This window comes from Dermacentor albipictus, chromosome 8 (genome assembly GCF_038994185.2).
Source record: "Dermacentor albipictus isolate Rhodes 1998 colony chromosome 8, USDA_Dalb.pri_finalv2, whole genome shotgun sequence".
Classification (NCBI taxonomy): domain Eukaryota; kingdom Metazoa; phylum Arthropoda; class Arachnida; order Ixodida; family Ixodidae; genus Dermacentor; species Dermacentor albipictus.
Window position 1 is genome coordinate 43,890,652 of NC_091828.1, and position 14,266 is coordinate 43,904,917.

The following is a 14,266-nucleotide window of genomic DNA, read 5'->3' on the forward strand; positions in this document are numbered from 1 at the left end:
GCACACGATCCTCGTCGCCCGCAAGCTTCGCTCCACCACACGGCGCGACGCCTTGCGAGGCAGCCATCTCTAACGCGAACAGGTTAGGACAAGCGTCGTCCGCTACTCTCTCTCTCTCTCTCTCTTTTTTTTTACCTTTTTGCAGGCGCAAACGTTGGGAGATGCGGCACGCTATTTTATGAATTTGCAGGAGTACTTATATACACTTTATTCAGGTTTCTTTTTTTTCTTTTTTTTTATTCTGTCATCAACGCGCGCACTCGTATTAGCAGCGGTGTGGGGGTAGTCAGCCAATGAATGAAAAGACACGCACAGACGAGAGGCAGAGCTCAACACCAGAAAGAGCACACCAGCAGTTTTCTTACAAAACTCTTATAGTAACTATTATGAACGGCTCCAGAAAAGTGATTTTTGGAACACCACGAAATGTGCACACGGCCAGAGAGACGCAGTCGAATGGCGACACACTTGGCAGACGCGCGGGCATTTCGAACAGACGCGCTCAGCCGAACAGACGGGATGACACGCACCGGGAATAACTTGGAACGTTACTCCTTACTTACACATGCCTTTAACGACTGTAAAAATATCAAGATTTGTGCCTGCATCGACCGTGTGTTGAAACAAAAAGCAATAATAAAGCGCGGACGTGGCCAGCAAACGTGCGTTCTAAGGATCCACAAGCAGCGTGAACAAGCAGTTGATTACGAAACCGAGGCATTACGCACGAAACAAATGCAGCTTGCCAATAGATCAGCACATACGCCCCAGCACACAAATACACGTGCCAAGATACGACTATATTACATCATATATGATCTATACGAATAATACCGCGAGTAACTCCAGACAATGCTGTGGTGCGTAACACAGCACAGCAGCCGGACGTAGATCCCCATTTCGCAAGCTTTGGGAATCGCCAATAGCCAAAGCGACCCTACCTGCTCTTCTTCCTTTGTGCCCTGTTCGAAGAGCTGCTGTTCTTCTTCGACCATGCGCTCTGTCAGCAGCGGCTCAGCAGTTGAGGCGGCGGCAGCCATGGCCACTCCGATGACCCTGAAACCCGCGTGCAGGCGCACTAACGTCACGGCGGCAGTGAAAGAAAAGGTCGACGGGCACGCTTCACGATGCTTTGATCCGCAGTGACCGCGCTCATACGCGCGCGCGGAGATAGTTCAGCTGGCGTAAACTACACAGCCAGCTCATACAATAAAGAGCCAGCTAACCAAACCACACAGCACTGAGCGACAGCATCAACGACAGCAGCCATGTGCGAAAAACGCGCGAAGACGGTAACAGATCGGCAGCAAGTATTAAAAAGATAATATCAATTTGTGATGCTACAAACTTGTAAAAAATTCAGTTTGTTTTATTTTTTACTCGCTTTATTTGGCGTTAACACATAAAATTTCACATCTACAACGCAGTGCAGATGTTACCGGTTGTTACCATGGCAACTGACAAACAGCAGACGACGCACGCGAGAACAATATGACCAACATTCTGCGCGTGAAATGCGCTGTTATTGGTAATCACACTCCTTTCATCTTCTCTATTTCTACTGTATCATTTGTTCGCACGCAAATAACACGAATTAATTAGCCTTATCCGCATAAGTGTAGCTATAAAGACTACCTTATCGTCAATGATTCTTAGGAGACGCTGCTATCGGCAAGACGGCCCTTATCCAAGTCTTTCTACACGACCGCAGCTATTTCCCAAAAAACTACTCAATGGTGAGCAAAGAAAACTAAGGAAACTGTCTTTGTCGGACGTACTGAAACACTAACCTGGCTCCGTTTCTTTTAAAACATGCAAGACAACTGGAGTAACGCTTTCGGTCGGCAAAGTCAACATACCGGATACCAAAGACGCCGTCGTGAGTAGTGCGCATCACATCGTGCTTGACACGCGCAGTGGCTAACTATGTGTTTCGAATATGAGCTATCGTGACGGCATTTAATCTGGCTGCGCGTAACATATATACGATTTATTCCACAGGAACTGTACCTGTACGACTGCTCTGGGAAAGAAGTGTACTTGGATCTCGTCCAGGAGCTGGCGAGTACTGCTAAAAAAAAAAAAGGAACGAAAAAACTAAGTGACTCGAAATTTCGGCTCACTGGCTCTTTCACTTTGTTTCAGTGGGCGGACGCACCTCTGGCCATTATAATGTTCGACACGTGCAACGAGCCTTCGTTCCAGCACGTCTCAACCTGGGCCTCGAGGCTCTCGAAAAACAGCACCTGCGGTCCTAAAATCGGTAAGCGTCGGCCAGCAAACGCGGAATCTCCGGAATAGGAGCCAGCATATGCATCAAATTTGAGGAGGATGGGGAAGATGGAGGTTCAATTACATTCTTGAAGTCGAACCTGAAGATTTTGAAATCTCGCTTACAACGAACTGTACAAAAATTTACAAAAAATTTCGTAAAAAATAAAAGCATTCATACATTGCTCATATCGAAATGCCACTTGACGGCACATTCGACATAACAAACGTCATGGCATGCTTTGCCCCAGCACCTAGCCGACGCAACCATGGTTGCAGAATCAAGCATCTTCCCTTTCTTTAGATCACCTGTCCATGCAACCGGCTGCCTGGCGCAGCCAGTTGCGTCGGCTAGGTGCTGGGGCAAAGCACGCCATGATGTTCGTCACATCGAATGTGCCGTCAAGTGGCATTTCGATATAAACGGTGTACGAACGGCTTTTTCTTTTTTTTTCGCGACATTTTTAATGAATTTTTGTATTGTTCGGTATAAACGAGATCTTGGAAATATTCGGGTTCGACTTTAGGTGAACAGAACTTGCCACGCTGGTTCTGCGACTATAACGTTCTGCTTTCGAGCACAGCCGCATATCTATTGCGCAATGAAAAAGAAAAACAGTCGTGTACTACTTATTGGCACTATAAAGACCAGAAGGTAAAAAATTCATCCAGTGCACTTCACTATGCTTTCCCTATGACTGGCTGCGCAGTTTGAAAAGGTAGGTTAAACTCCACAATTTATAATTTAGCTTTAGGCATATTGCAGAGCTCCCTTCCTCATGACACCGCGCAAGTGCAGCATTAAAATATGTTTCAGGCGTTTTGGTGGGAATGAAAGCAGACCTCAAGGAACGTCGGAAAGTGTCTACCAGGGAAGGTCAGGAGATGGCCGAGCGGATCGGTTTTCACTACCTGGAATCGTCTGCGGTAAAAAGTGTCAAGGTAACCGTTGACAATGCTGCATGTTTCCTTACACGTGAACCTACATACTCGCAGAAGGAAGCCGAAGGTGTCCAGGAGCCATTCTTCTACCTTGCGAGTCAGTGGCACAAGACCCACAATGAAAAAGGCGAACTACAAGACGACGTCTTGTGAAGCAAGCACGGGCCTACACTACCATGTCATTTCTTTTTCGCACAGTCAGCTCTACGGTCAATAAAAAAATAATGCTTGCTCTGTTAATGATGCAGTAGACACGAGATGACAGCAAGGAGATACCAGGTGAACAAATGGAGTACACCTCTTAGGCTGTTATAAGTCACATATCAATGTAACGGATTATTGGATGTAACGAAATAAATCTGAAATGTGTATCGCCAATATCAGGGCATGACGACGATTTTGATTATAACGAATGTCGCAGATAACAAAGGTATTTGTGCATCTAATGCAACTTCGTTATAAAGAATTATGACTGTGTTTGCAATGAGAGCGGACAAATGTCGAGTGACAGAGAATTTAGAGAAATGCAGAGGTTGGACTGAGCTAGTGCACGTCACACTTGGCTACAACCTAAGAATTCAGTTCAAACTCTGCTGACAAATATGCTCACTGCCTGACCTTTGCACTTTCACACTACAAAACATGGCTCCCATAAGGCACCAATATATTGAAAGTTCACCACGGAAGTGGGCAAACGTAATTGACTGGTGCACCTATATAAGTGCTTTTTGGTCTGGGCAACGGCATATTTGAGAGTGAATTCTTTGTCTCCCACAACTACAGCCTGCTCGTCTGCAAGGCACTGAAAGTGAAGACAACATTAGCCATACCCATTCAGTTCTGCAGCACAATCTGGAGACCTTATGCAAGGACTAGTGCTCGTGCAATCAAGCAGTACAAGGCTTGAAAACATGACTACCACGACTGTACCATTACCGGGCAAATATCTCCCACAGAATACTAACTCAAAAACCATGTAGTGCACATGCATTCAATGCAATACCCCTGCTGTTACTTTCTCACATTCCACTGTTTTGTATCCTTTAGTTTTGTTTCGAGCGTTGGGACATGCTCTGTCGGGACATGTCGCTACTGCAAAACTCACCCTCAGCGAGTTCGTTCAAACTGGTGAACAGGGCAGGCGAACCAAAGGGAAAAGAAAAAAAAAAGGGGGGGGGGGGTTTGGGGAGAATGCCATGGTAGTTCTGTGGCTATGGCATCCTGCTGCCGCGCTCATGGTTGCGTGATTGACTCCCGGCTGTGGAGACCACATTCCAATGGGGACAGAATTCAATAGTACTCTTGTGCATAGATTTAGGCTTATGCTAAGGGCCCCTAGACATTTTCCTGTGCCATCCACTAAGGAACGCTCCATAGCCCAAAGTGCTGCTCTCAACACTCCACTATTCAAGGCAATAACGAACAATGTATAACTGGAAAAAGTCTCAGGAATATTATGTGTGCTGCACCAATAATAGGGAACGATTCAACCAATGCAGAGCACACTACAGAACATGCTAGGTAAAGCAAGGGCACAATGCCTAGGCGAGGCTGTGGCAGGGCCCCTTGAACACATCAGTAATGTGATGTGAATAGAACAGAATTAAGTAGGACACCTCTTATAAACAATAACTTCAGGGAGAGGGTGGCTTTGAGCAACTATGCATTTGGTCGCCAACAATTGCGTACACCAAAAAATAAACCCACAAGGTGAACTTGTGCCGATTTCACACCAAGGGATAGAACAAGAAACAAAAGAATGTGCTCCAGTCAGTGCACAATTTGTTGATAGCAGTACCCATTATCGTCTTGCTCCATTTGTCTCCATTATTTCTAGCCCGTTTAGCACACACACACACTGCAATGCATGCTTGCTACTGGATGCAAGCATCGAGGTACTGCAGATGTCCAACACGGTTCACCAGGTTATTGGTCTGACCTTAACGGAAGAGCAGGCATACTGGCTTCATCCGAATGCGGCTGCAAATTGCACCCACAACCTTTTACCTAGCAGCAGAACACCACAACCACTGAGCTGCCACAGCAGGTCCCTCTCAAAAGTTGCAAAGCTGGGCGATTCAACACACTGGCTTACTTATGAATAAAAGCAGAGTCCACGCTCATTTATTCACTATATTACAATGAGAACAACAACGGTCCCATAACACTCTAGTCTTTGTCACCGGCCTTTGCGTTGTCGGTAGCAGTTTTGGCAATAAATGGTCACACTCCGCTTATGGTCCACGGGGCTTGGGCCCTTCCCATACTCGTGGTGCCACTGGACCCTGGGTCCCTCTGGGCCGGGTGTGTTGATATTGCACGTTGCACAGCGACCACACAGCCGACAGATCCAGCGGCCCGCTGGCACGGCCTTCATGCCCACGCAGAAGCTGTGGTAACCACGGTCGCACCGGTCACAGAACATCATCTTGTCCTCATTGTCCGTTGCCATGCAGACGTTGCACATCTTGCAGTCCATACACTGCCACCGATACGACTTGATGGCTGCTGCCATCTCTGGCAGGATGTCTAGGCACGTCACGTGACCCACCTTCCCACACTCGGAGCACGATATGAGCTCCTCGCCTTCCTTCGACCCGTCGGCATTGGCGCAGACCTTGCAGAAAGTGGGTCCCGTTGGGGCGCTCGTGTCCATGTCTGAAGCAGGTGAGCTTCCACCACTTGAACTGCTACAAGACGACCCGTCTGACCCCGAGCTGTCTTCAGACTCGGATTGACTTCCATCTGACCCCGGGTGCGTATAGACAGAGCCAATCTCCTGGGGTGGTCCATAGAGAACCGTGCTTATCGGTAAATACTTGAGCTCTTGTGGCGTGTAAACCCGGTAGTGATCTTGGTACTGGCCCGGTATCAATGCAACGGGGTACCGCCGCCGGTTGGTCGGCATTACTTCAACTTTTGGTATCTTGCGTGACGGATACTGGATTGTGAAAGTCTGGAGGTCAAAGCACGAACGTCGCTCTTCCCGACGTTCCTCATTGAGGTGTTTGTTGTACTCGGCAGTGGAGGCGACCGCCTTGCGGACAAAGTCGGCCATCTTGCACTTCTCGATCGACACAGCAGAGTAGCCGCGATGTTTCTCCACAGTATTCTGCTTGTCGCGCTCGCGAATGTAGTTGACGTATTCTTGGTACTTTTCAGGATAGTCACGCATAAATAGATCGACCACATCGTCAGCACGAAGGGCGGTCAGTCCAAGGTCACACATAGTCATTGTCACAACCCCATGTTCCTTTAGAAACTCCTTTTCGTCAAATTCTACCGTCCGTCGGATGAGGTCCGGGTGCTTTCGCTTGAATGACTTGACATTCAAGAACTCGCACACCTGCACAGAAGAGATGAAGGCTGACATGACTTAAAGAAAGCATGACAAAGTTACAGTTGTGCAAGGACATAAGTTTGTTGCTACAGAATCTGCACCGTTTTTGTTCCTGAATGCTGAAACTCGACATGCTGCGCTTTGACTATTGGTAACCCTCCTTAACGTCAAGAATGCTACGCAGACTGACACAGGCACTACTTTGCTTAGCTGCAATTCAGCAAAACTCGGAATACAGTGCGGGCAACAATCCCAGAATGGGTGCGATGCAGAAAGAGACATGAAACGAAACAGCGCTCAGTCTGCAATTTTACACTCCTAGCGAGTCCTGACAAAGCAGCTGGCAAATATGAATGCTGCACTGTCACTGAATGCTAATGATTAAGGGTACACAGAGCACGCAATCGCTCCAAGTCTGAATTTATAATTTGTAACCCCGATCACGGTCCGAAAGTTCGGAAGTAGCACTGATGCAAGCGACACACGGAAGTCGTTGGACAAATGCGCAAACCCACTCGCGCGAGCCAACTACCATCCGGAAGGTCTCGTCCGATAGGACCCGTGGATCTGCTCCCCAATCGCCCAGCGGAACGGCACCGGACCCAACTGCAGCGCGCACCTGTTCCTGCAGCATGTAGGCGTCGCCGCAGTCCTGCGGCCAGTGGTACTCGAACAGCTTGTCGGCCGTGATGGTCGTCGGGGCCTCGGACGTCACCTCGTCGTCCGAGAAGCGCTTTCGGCCACCGGCGCCGCTCTTGACGCTGCTGCCGCTGTTCTGCGAGTCGCCGTCCACCACGGTCGGCGCGAAGCTCACGACCGGCGTGCGCTCCCGGTTCTCGCCGCCGCCGCTCGAGTCCGACGCCGTGGCCGACTTGGCGGAAGGCGCGTCTTCGCCGCCGCCTGCGCCAGACGACGACGGCTCGCGCTCTTCGAGGGCGGCCTCTTCGTCTTCGGCGTCTTTGGGCGCCGTTGCGCCCGACGGCGTCGCCGCGCCCGAAGACGGAGGCTCCAGGTTCCACGAGCTACGCGTGTCCTCTTCGAACACGGCAACACCGTCGGCGGTGGTCGCCGGACGCCCTTCGGCGTCGGGCGGTTTCTCCGGTAGCGACGAAGCCGTTGCGGAGACCGCAGAAGAGGTCGCCGTTAGGCCTAGTTTGGGTACGTGCGGCTGCAGAAAGGTACCGGCGCCCGATGCCGACGACGTCGCGTTCTCGTTCGAGCCCCGAGAGTCGCCGTCGCCCGCCGCGGGCGCCTCTCCGCTGCCGAAGTTCGGCGCAGGCCAGGCTTCGCTACCATCTGCGGACATCTCGGCTTTATAGTTTTAATTAGAAGAAAGCACGAAAACTTTGCACCGTTGAGCAGCATCAATCATAACTTTGTTTCGGCGTCGTATCAGCGCTAATGTTTATCGCCGTGCGGCAAGCACTCCGGCAGCCTGCCTCAGTTCACTTCTCAGTTTTGATGCGCGTTCCGTGGTTTCGAAACAACTAGCACGGTTCTTCAAGACTTGTCTGATTTTACGTGGACGCAAAAATGAATTCACAAAATATTTAAAATAAAATGATTGCTAGTGTCAAGATAGAAATAGACACTACTGGCTCTTTCTTTTTTTTAACTTAAGAAATCTAAGTTAAACCTGCAGAAAATGGCTGTTAAACATGGCTTCAGTTTGTGAATAGATCACATTGCATAGTAGTATAAATTGTGGAAAACGCGACGACTGATTTGTTCTCCAAAATGCGACACGAAAAAGGTACAAACATAGAGGATACAAACCATATACAAACAAAACTACAGTGGCTAGAATAGGGGAAGTGTGCGCAAGGCGCCGCCTCTCGCGTGGGCTTCTCGGATGTTCCGCTCAGGTGGCGCTCGCATTCGCTTACACGTAAAGCCCCTCAATTTTCCAAAAGTAGCGCCATTCTTAGATCTTTCCGCCACCCCGCTCACCCAGGCGCTTCCTCCTCCACTCCTCCTGTCGCCCCAGCCTCCTGCGCTCCCCCATTGGCCAATCTGTGTCACGTGAAAGCGGGCCCCGCGCTTTTGTATATTTTTTTCTTTCCGGCGCAGAGCAGGCGCCGCGCTTTTGTATATCTTTTGTTTCCAGCGCGCTGCGACCCCCAATCTTGGGCCTGCGACCCCCATTTTTGGGCCTCCGCGACGAAGTACGGCAGGCGGTTTGAAGGAGCGCGGTAGTTTTATACAATGTGTTAGGGCCGAGTGCTTAATTGCGATGCCGTGCTGCTGCGCCTACGGTTGCCACAACAGACCCAGTGACGGCAAAAAGCTTTTTGTTTTACCATCCGCCGGGCGCAACGCAAAACGAAGAAAAGTGTGGATTCACAAGATCGGGCGGGCTGACTTCGAGCAAGTGGCAAAGAACGCGCGGCTTTGTTAAGTGACACGGCTCCTCCAACCTCTTCTTTTGACGCCCGTGTCAAAACGGGCCCGTGTCCAGTGCATTGGGGGTGCGTTAAAGAACCCCAGCTGCAAAAAAAATTAATCCAGAGCCCCCATTATGGCGTGCCTTATGAGATCGTGGTGTTGGGATGTAAAACCCAAGAATCAACTTTTCTTCTGTCTTGTGTGCCTTGACTGTTCCAGTTAACGCAACACTGCTTCCTTGTGAAAACTTACAACGCAAAAGAATACAGACGCACGTAGTATACAGAGATAAAATTAGCACTTCAACAAAAATGTTGCTGGTGCCAATGAGGGAGGGGGATAATTATTTTCTGAACCTCTTTCCAGTTGTCCCATCAAGTTCCTTCTTTCTTTTCTATCAAATTCTAATCATTTGCACTGTAATAAATAAATAACGATTTCATATGCTGGTAAGTTGTTAAAATTATCTATACCGCCTATGTGTGAAAACGTTGCTCATGGCCACCACAACCTGTGCATGAGCTACGTACATCTGTAAAAGGCGCGGAACAGAAACGGCCCTGCTGCCAGGCATTGCTGACCGCAGACAGTCGGAATCTCTCACGCGCCGGCCGAACAAAAGCATCCTGCAGGTACGTAAATTAACCTACGAAACCACGTGCACATACTTTCGCGCTGTCAAAACCTGAAACTCTGGTAATTACTCGCGTGTCTGAGCACACCGCGTGCTTGTGTCGTGTTTCAGCAACACGAACTTTCAACGTGCGCGCGCTTTACGCCTTAAATACGCCTTGAATAATGGTGCTTTTCTCTATTTCTTCCGCAAATCCGACACGACATTCTTAAGGCCAGTTACCGACTGACAAAGCAAGATCTAGATTGAAAAAACTGCTCCGCAGGACTCGAACGAACTTTTCCGCAGATTTCCTCCCGTAGCGTGTTAGCCGTCGTCTGCTACGGCAGGCCCACTGCCGGCGGCGCCACCGTCGAGGCCGCGCCGAGCGGAGGAGGAGAGAAGTGAATGGCGCTACTTTGGGAGATTGAGGGGCTTTACTTACACGTCGCTCGGAGGCGACGGTCTGCTGTAGGCACTGTGGCATTCCAGCCGCGGCACTGAGGCAGCTTGGTGTTCTACATTCCTTTTTTTAGATTAGCTGCAGTCACAATGAAGCCATATCTGATGCAGCTACGATCGCATGGCCTCCGCACTTCGCTTTGCGCTGTTGCAAAAGCCGGTCCAAAATGCATTTACAGCTGCCTATTCCGTACATGCGTCTGGTGGCGTTGATTCTACAGCGGAGGCCACGCGATCGCAGTTTCACGTGTTTACTAGACTAAACACAGAGCGTATTAGTGCCGAGATCTGCGTTTATCCATTCGACAAGCGACGCTGATCTGTTGAACGGCGCCATGTTTGACCTATATCCGAAACTAATTTATCACGACCGCGGCATTAGCTTCTAAATAATACTGCGAAAATGACCTTATTGTAACTGCCTCCGTGCCCTCCTGCCGATCTTGCTCCTCATTAACCCGTGAGGTCTGAGTTAGTTAATCGGTTCACCTTGTGAGATCACCTGCATTACTGGAGATTCAAAATTGCTGGCATGCTGGTGTTGACTACTGATTCCTAAGAAACAGGCACCATATAGCACTGTGTATGAAAATAAAGAATAACTGAGATCCACACAAGCTTCTTAATTTTTATCAGTTTTATTCAGCAAGTTAAGATTAGGCAAAGTGAGCATCCGCATTGTTATGTCGGTTATGTAGTGCGGCGCATCTTCAGATGTTTCTTTTTTTCTCGCGTTGATATTCTTTCTTTGTTCAAAGACTTGATGTAAAAGTGAAGTCGTGTCAAGATAAAAAATTTCACTATATTGCTTGACAGTGCTTCTTTGTGGGCATCACAACCAATGGAAGGCACGTGTTGCATACAATGCAAAATATCGCTGACGCTATCTCTTTGCACTTTCTTCCAACTGGACCACATTGTGAAGCTATCCTCCAAAGCTTCCGCGAATGAAAAAAGTTGTCTTGAGAGATATAGAAGCCCTCCTTTATCACAAAACTGGGTGAAAGATGAGAGAGCTTCATCTGAATTCTCAACCGATGTCAGCAGCTGCTCAAAGCAGTCCCGACATTTCGTTGTTGGTATTTTCCGTCGGGCCACATAGCCAGCCAAATAAAATACCAGCCTTGCATCACTATGCTTCCCCGGATAAGGATGATCAGTGCACAAGGATGATGTTTCAAGCACGCTGGAGGCTTCGTCAATTCTTCCTGCACCAATCAAGTTGTCCACTTGGTCGGCTGCCTCAGCTGGTCCGACAAATGACACGATTGCGCCACCTGAGCAGTTGCCTGTGTCTAGAGCTTTTACTAAATTATTGAAGCTCAGACAGTTAACAGCAGTAAGGAACTGTGCTGAGTTTGGATGATCATTACATCCCGAAAACTGGCGAATTATGCCAAACAACTTCTCCATGGGATCCTGCTCAGGCGGGAAGTTAGCAAATATAACGGTAAGCTACCTTTAACGGTTCTTCGCTGAGAATGTGCTTTCCCCACCGGCTGGACGGAAGACGGACATTCTTATAGTGATGTGCGTCTTCATTGTCGGAAGGCACAGGTAGATCAAGGTGATCAACATCGTTTTGCGAAGGTGGTTGCAGCGGCCCATCCTTTCGACGCCTTTTTGATGGCACTGGGGAATGCAAGCTTGACCTCTCTTTAGGCTTTCTTTTCTTCGGAACTGCCTTGGAGAGGTACTTTGGTACATTTGGAAATATCGTCGGTACGGCGCCCGGCAGAAGAAGTGGCCTGCTTCGGTCCAAGAGCACTGTTTAGCCGTCAATTGAGTGTTCAAAGTGTCGTGAGATGAAGTGCTGATCGAAAGGCAGCTCCCATACGGCTGCGTTGCATTCAAGCGGCTTGTCTGCTCTCGGTATGTTCCTTTGCCACTTCTGAAACACGGCGTCTTCCTTCGGGACTCCGAACAATGAAAACTTGTTCTTGCATGACTTATAACCAATCGTGCATCCGGGCACAAAACAATGGCTTTGACGGCGGCTCATTGTGCGTCATTCGCACAAATGTCTACGAAAATCTTAGCAAGCAGACTGAAAAAACTCCGACAACACGTGTAGGAAACTCGCAGTCACCCGCTGTAAAAGCGGTCAACTCGACGACGACGTGTAAACGGGATCGAGCGCCATCTGGTGGTGGCATCGCTAGGCAGCGTCAGCGACTCCCATAGTGGCCGCTCGGGGATAATCACACTTCCCCTTTCTAGCCACTGTAACAAAACAAAGTGCCAAATCCCAAAAGTTGGCCGAAGTCGCATCCAATACACTGTAGCCGATAAAAGGAACGAAAAGAAGACAAGTAGAAGAGCGCATTGCATCCCTTCCCCGCGTAACTAGCCGATAGTCCTGTGTGCTGCTGTGCTTTTATTCGTTTTGACCGCTACTGCCCGACCGAAAGGTCCGTCGAAAGCGTGACGCCGGCGTCAAACGCTACGCTAACGCGCAAGCCAAAGGTAAGTTTGCGTCTGGTTCTAGGTTGGCGGCGCAAACGGCGCTTGTCCGTACTGCTTGATTGCAACCGCTGTCAGCTCCTCGATTTCATAAAGCACGAGTGGTTCTGACTACTTGGCTGCGCTTCTAACGAACTTGTATGGAGTTTTAAAAGGAACCTTTCGCCTGTGATGTGTCCGAAAAAACTGCTCCGACTTTCGCGCAACCAGCTTGGTATGCTGACCCTCGCCAAGAACTAAGGGCATCGACAGACTGGCTACAACACGCGGTATCCCAAGTTTACGAATGCCGAATTGAGATTTTAGTATTCTTGGCCTCATAGTTACTGCCACCCGTACACTTCGCGAATTACAAGTCTTTGTGTGCGTTATTGTGGTCGTTAAAAAAAAAGCTTGCGAAAACACCGCAACAAGCAATCTTCGTATCCGCAGCTGCTGCAGGCTTTTGTTAAATCGAAGTAATATGCGTTGCGGATCATTTTCTTGGCCGCCCGAATACTGTGACGTGTGAACTGTGAGGTTCAAGTCGTGTCTCTTGTAAGGAGTATATCGTGATAACGAGTCATTTTCGAAAACGTGGATACGTATTACGGTCCGCACGTTGGCAAAATGCATAGTTTCTCAATGAAGAAGTGTCGTGCCTACCTTATTTCAAGAAGATAGCTGCTTACTGCGGTTGAAATATCGTTTGCTTGTCACGAAGAAACGTAACCTGACGAACGTTTAAAGCCTGTTTACAGCGTAGGTCAGTGCAGACACGTCAGTTGCTGAAGAAATGGCTGACACGCTGCTTTGTTTTTTTATTGAACCTAAAGGCCGGCGCGTTTTGTTTCTACATTTAACCCGCCACACGCGAGTGCAGTGGTAACTTAACCTGTGTTAAGCATCATGCAGAGAAATTGGTAGCCGCTCGCTGGTGAACGAATTAACTGTGCTCTCCATGCTGCACGAGGCTGCAGAGTTCAGCGTGCAGTGCATTTATCGTATTGTGATCGTGCCGTGCGTGTAAGCATGCTAGCGTATTGACTACGAAATCTGCAAGCCATGCCATGTGTTCCTAACAGTGTCATCACTCTGATATATCATGGAAAACAAGCAGAAGAACCGTGCTATATTTTTTATCTCTTATTCATAATGTCGAAACATTGCCTTGTTTACATTCTCTAGATGACCACTTCAGTGGTCATCTCGAGAATTGCTTTGCTGTTTCTTACTAGTTCCACATTGTGGCACCTGCACTTCATCATTTGTTTCACACAGTGCAGGCTTTCCGCTGGCCGAGTTCACACCATTACAGCACTCATCAGATAGGTAGTGCAGGGATCGTACAAGTGGTAGCATGCTGGTTATGCATGAGTAAGAACTGGCGGAAACTAGTTCACAAAATGCCGGGCAAATGGAATGGACCCATAGTCACACTAGTAGGGACTTTGTCATTAAGAGGATGGTTGGCGGTGGCATCTTATGAGAATTAATGCAACCACTGTTCATTTGCTACAAACATTCTCGTGTTGCACAGTTGTTTGCAGCTTTTAATGAAGTGCAATGTAGTTCCAGGAAGCCTACATTGCTGTTGATAGGCTTATGTCGTTGCAAAGATAGAACTACATTGCACTTTACAGTAAATGTTCACACTCTGGTCCAACCCGTTTCCGATGTGCCGTGATGTCTCGTTAGCGAAGGCGTTATGTTCCTCTCACAGATTTTATTCCTGAGACATGGCAGCCACATTTAAATGACAGGTTACAAAAAATTCCTGTGTGCCTAGCTTTGGGTGCATGTTAAAGAAA

General features: G+C 48.6%; 4 protein-coding genes across 8 annotated transcripts in view; 2 read left to right on the plus strand and 2 right to left on the minus strand.

The window, feature by feature from the left end:
• Positions 1 to 1,278, minus strand: part of LOC139048739 (lymphoid-specific helicase-like) — a 49,383-nt gene extending 48,105 nt beyond the window's left edge. The window contains exon 1 of the mRNA XM_070523289.1: positions 942 to 1,278. Within this exon, the coding sequence (XP_070379390.1) occupies positions 942 to 1,040 (99 nt within the window). The 5' untranslated portion in view covers positions 1,041 to 1,278. The remainder of the gene's footprint in view (positions 1 to 941) is intronic.
• A 149-nt stretch (positions 1,279 to 1,427) lies between these two features.
• On the plus strand, positions 1,428 to 3,453 carry LOC139048740 (intraflagellar transport protein 27 homolog). 2 transcript variants are annotated; one of them, XM_070523290.1, is made up of 7 exons: positions 1,428 to 1,528; positions 1,657 to 1,736; positions 1,820 to 1,879; positions 2,002 to 2,061; positions 2,146 to 2,263; positions 3,089 to 3,213; positions 3,268 to 3,453. In XM_070523290.1, exons 1-7 carry the CDS (start codon positions 1,492 to 1,494, stop codon positions 3,364 to 3,366), a joined length of 579 nt encoding a protein of 192 aa, XP_070379391.1. In that variant the 5' UTR covers positions 1,428 to 1,491; the 3' UTR covers positions 3,367 to 3,453. The 2 variants fall into 2 exon arrangements, with proteins under 2 accessions (XP_070379391.1, XP_070379392.1); XM_070523291.1 differs by having other exon boundaries at positions 1,435 to 1,528; positions 3,089 to 3,198.
• Positions 3,454 to 5,304: 1,851 nt separating this feature from the next.
• LOC139048741 (PHD finger protein 10-like) lies at positions 5,305 to 8,087 on the minus strand. The gene is made up of 2 exons (XM_070523293.1): positions 7,173 to 8,087; positions 5,305 to 6,559 (listed from the first exon to the last, which is right to left on the minus strand). The coding sequence occupies exons 1-2, from the start codon at positions 7,857 to 7,859 to the stop codon at positions 5,393 to 5,395; spliced, it is 1,854 nt and encodes a 617-aa protein (XP_070379394.1). The 5' UTR covers positions 7,860 to 8,087; the 3' UTR covers positions 5,305 to 5,392.
• A 4,190-nt stretch (positions 8,088 to 12,277) lies between these two features.
• LOC139048742 (polymerase delta-interacting protein 3-like) overlaps positions 12,278 to 14,266 on the plus strand; it is a 41,184-nt gene continuing 39,195 nt past the window's right edge. For 2 of the 4 annotated variants that reach the window (XM_070523296.1, XM_070523297.1), the window contains exon 1: positions 12,280 to 12,479. The gene's annotated coding sequence lies outside the window, so the exon portion shown is untranslated. Of the gene's footprint in view, positions 12,480 to 12,727; positions 12,746 to 14,266 lie in introns of those variants that run through there. The other 2 variants (XM_070523294.1, XM_070523295.1) reach the window with 2 other exon arrangements.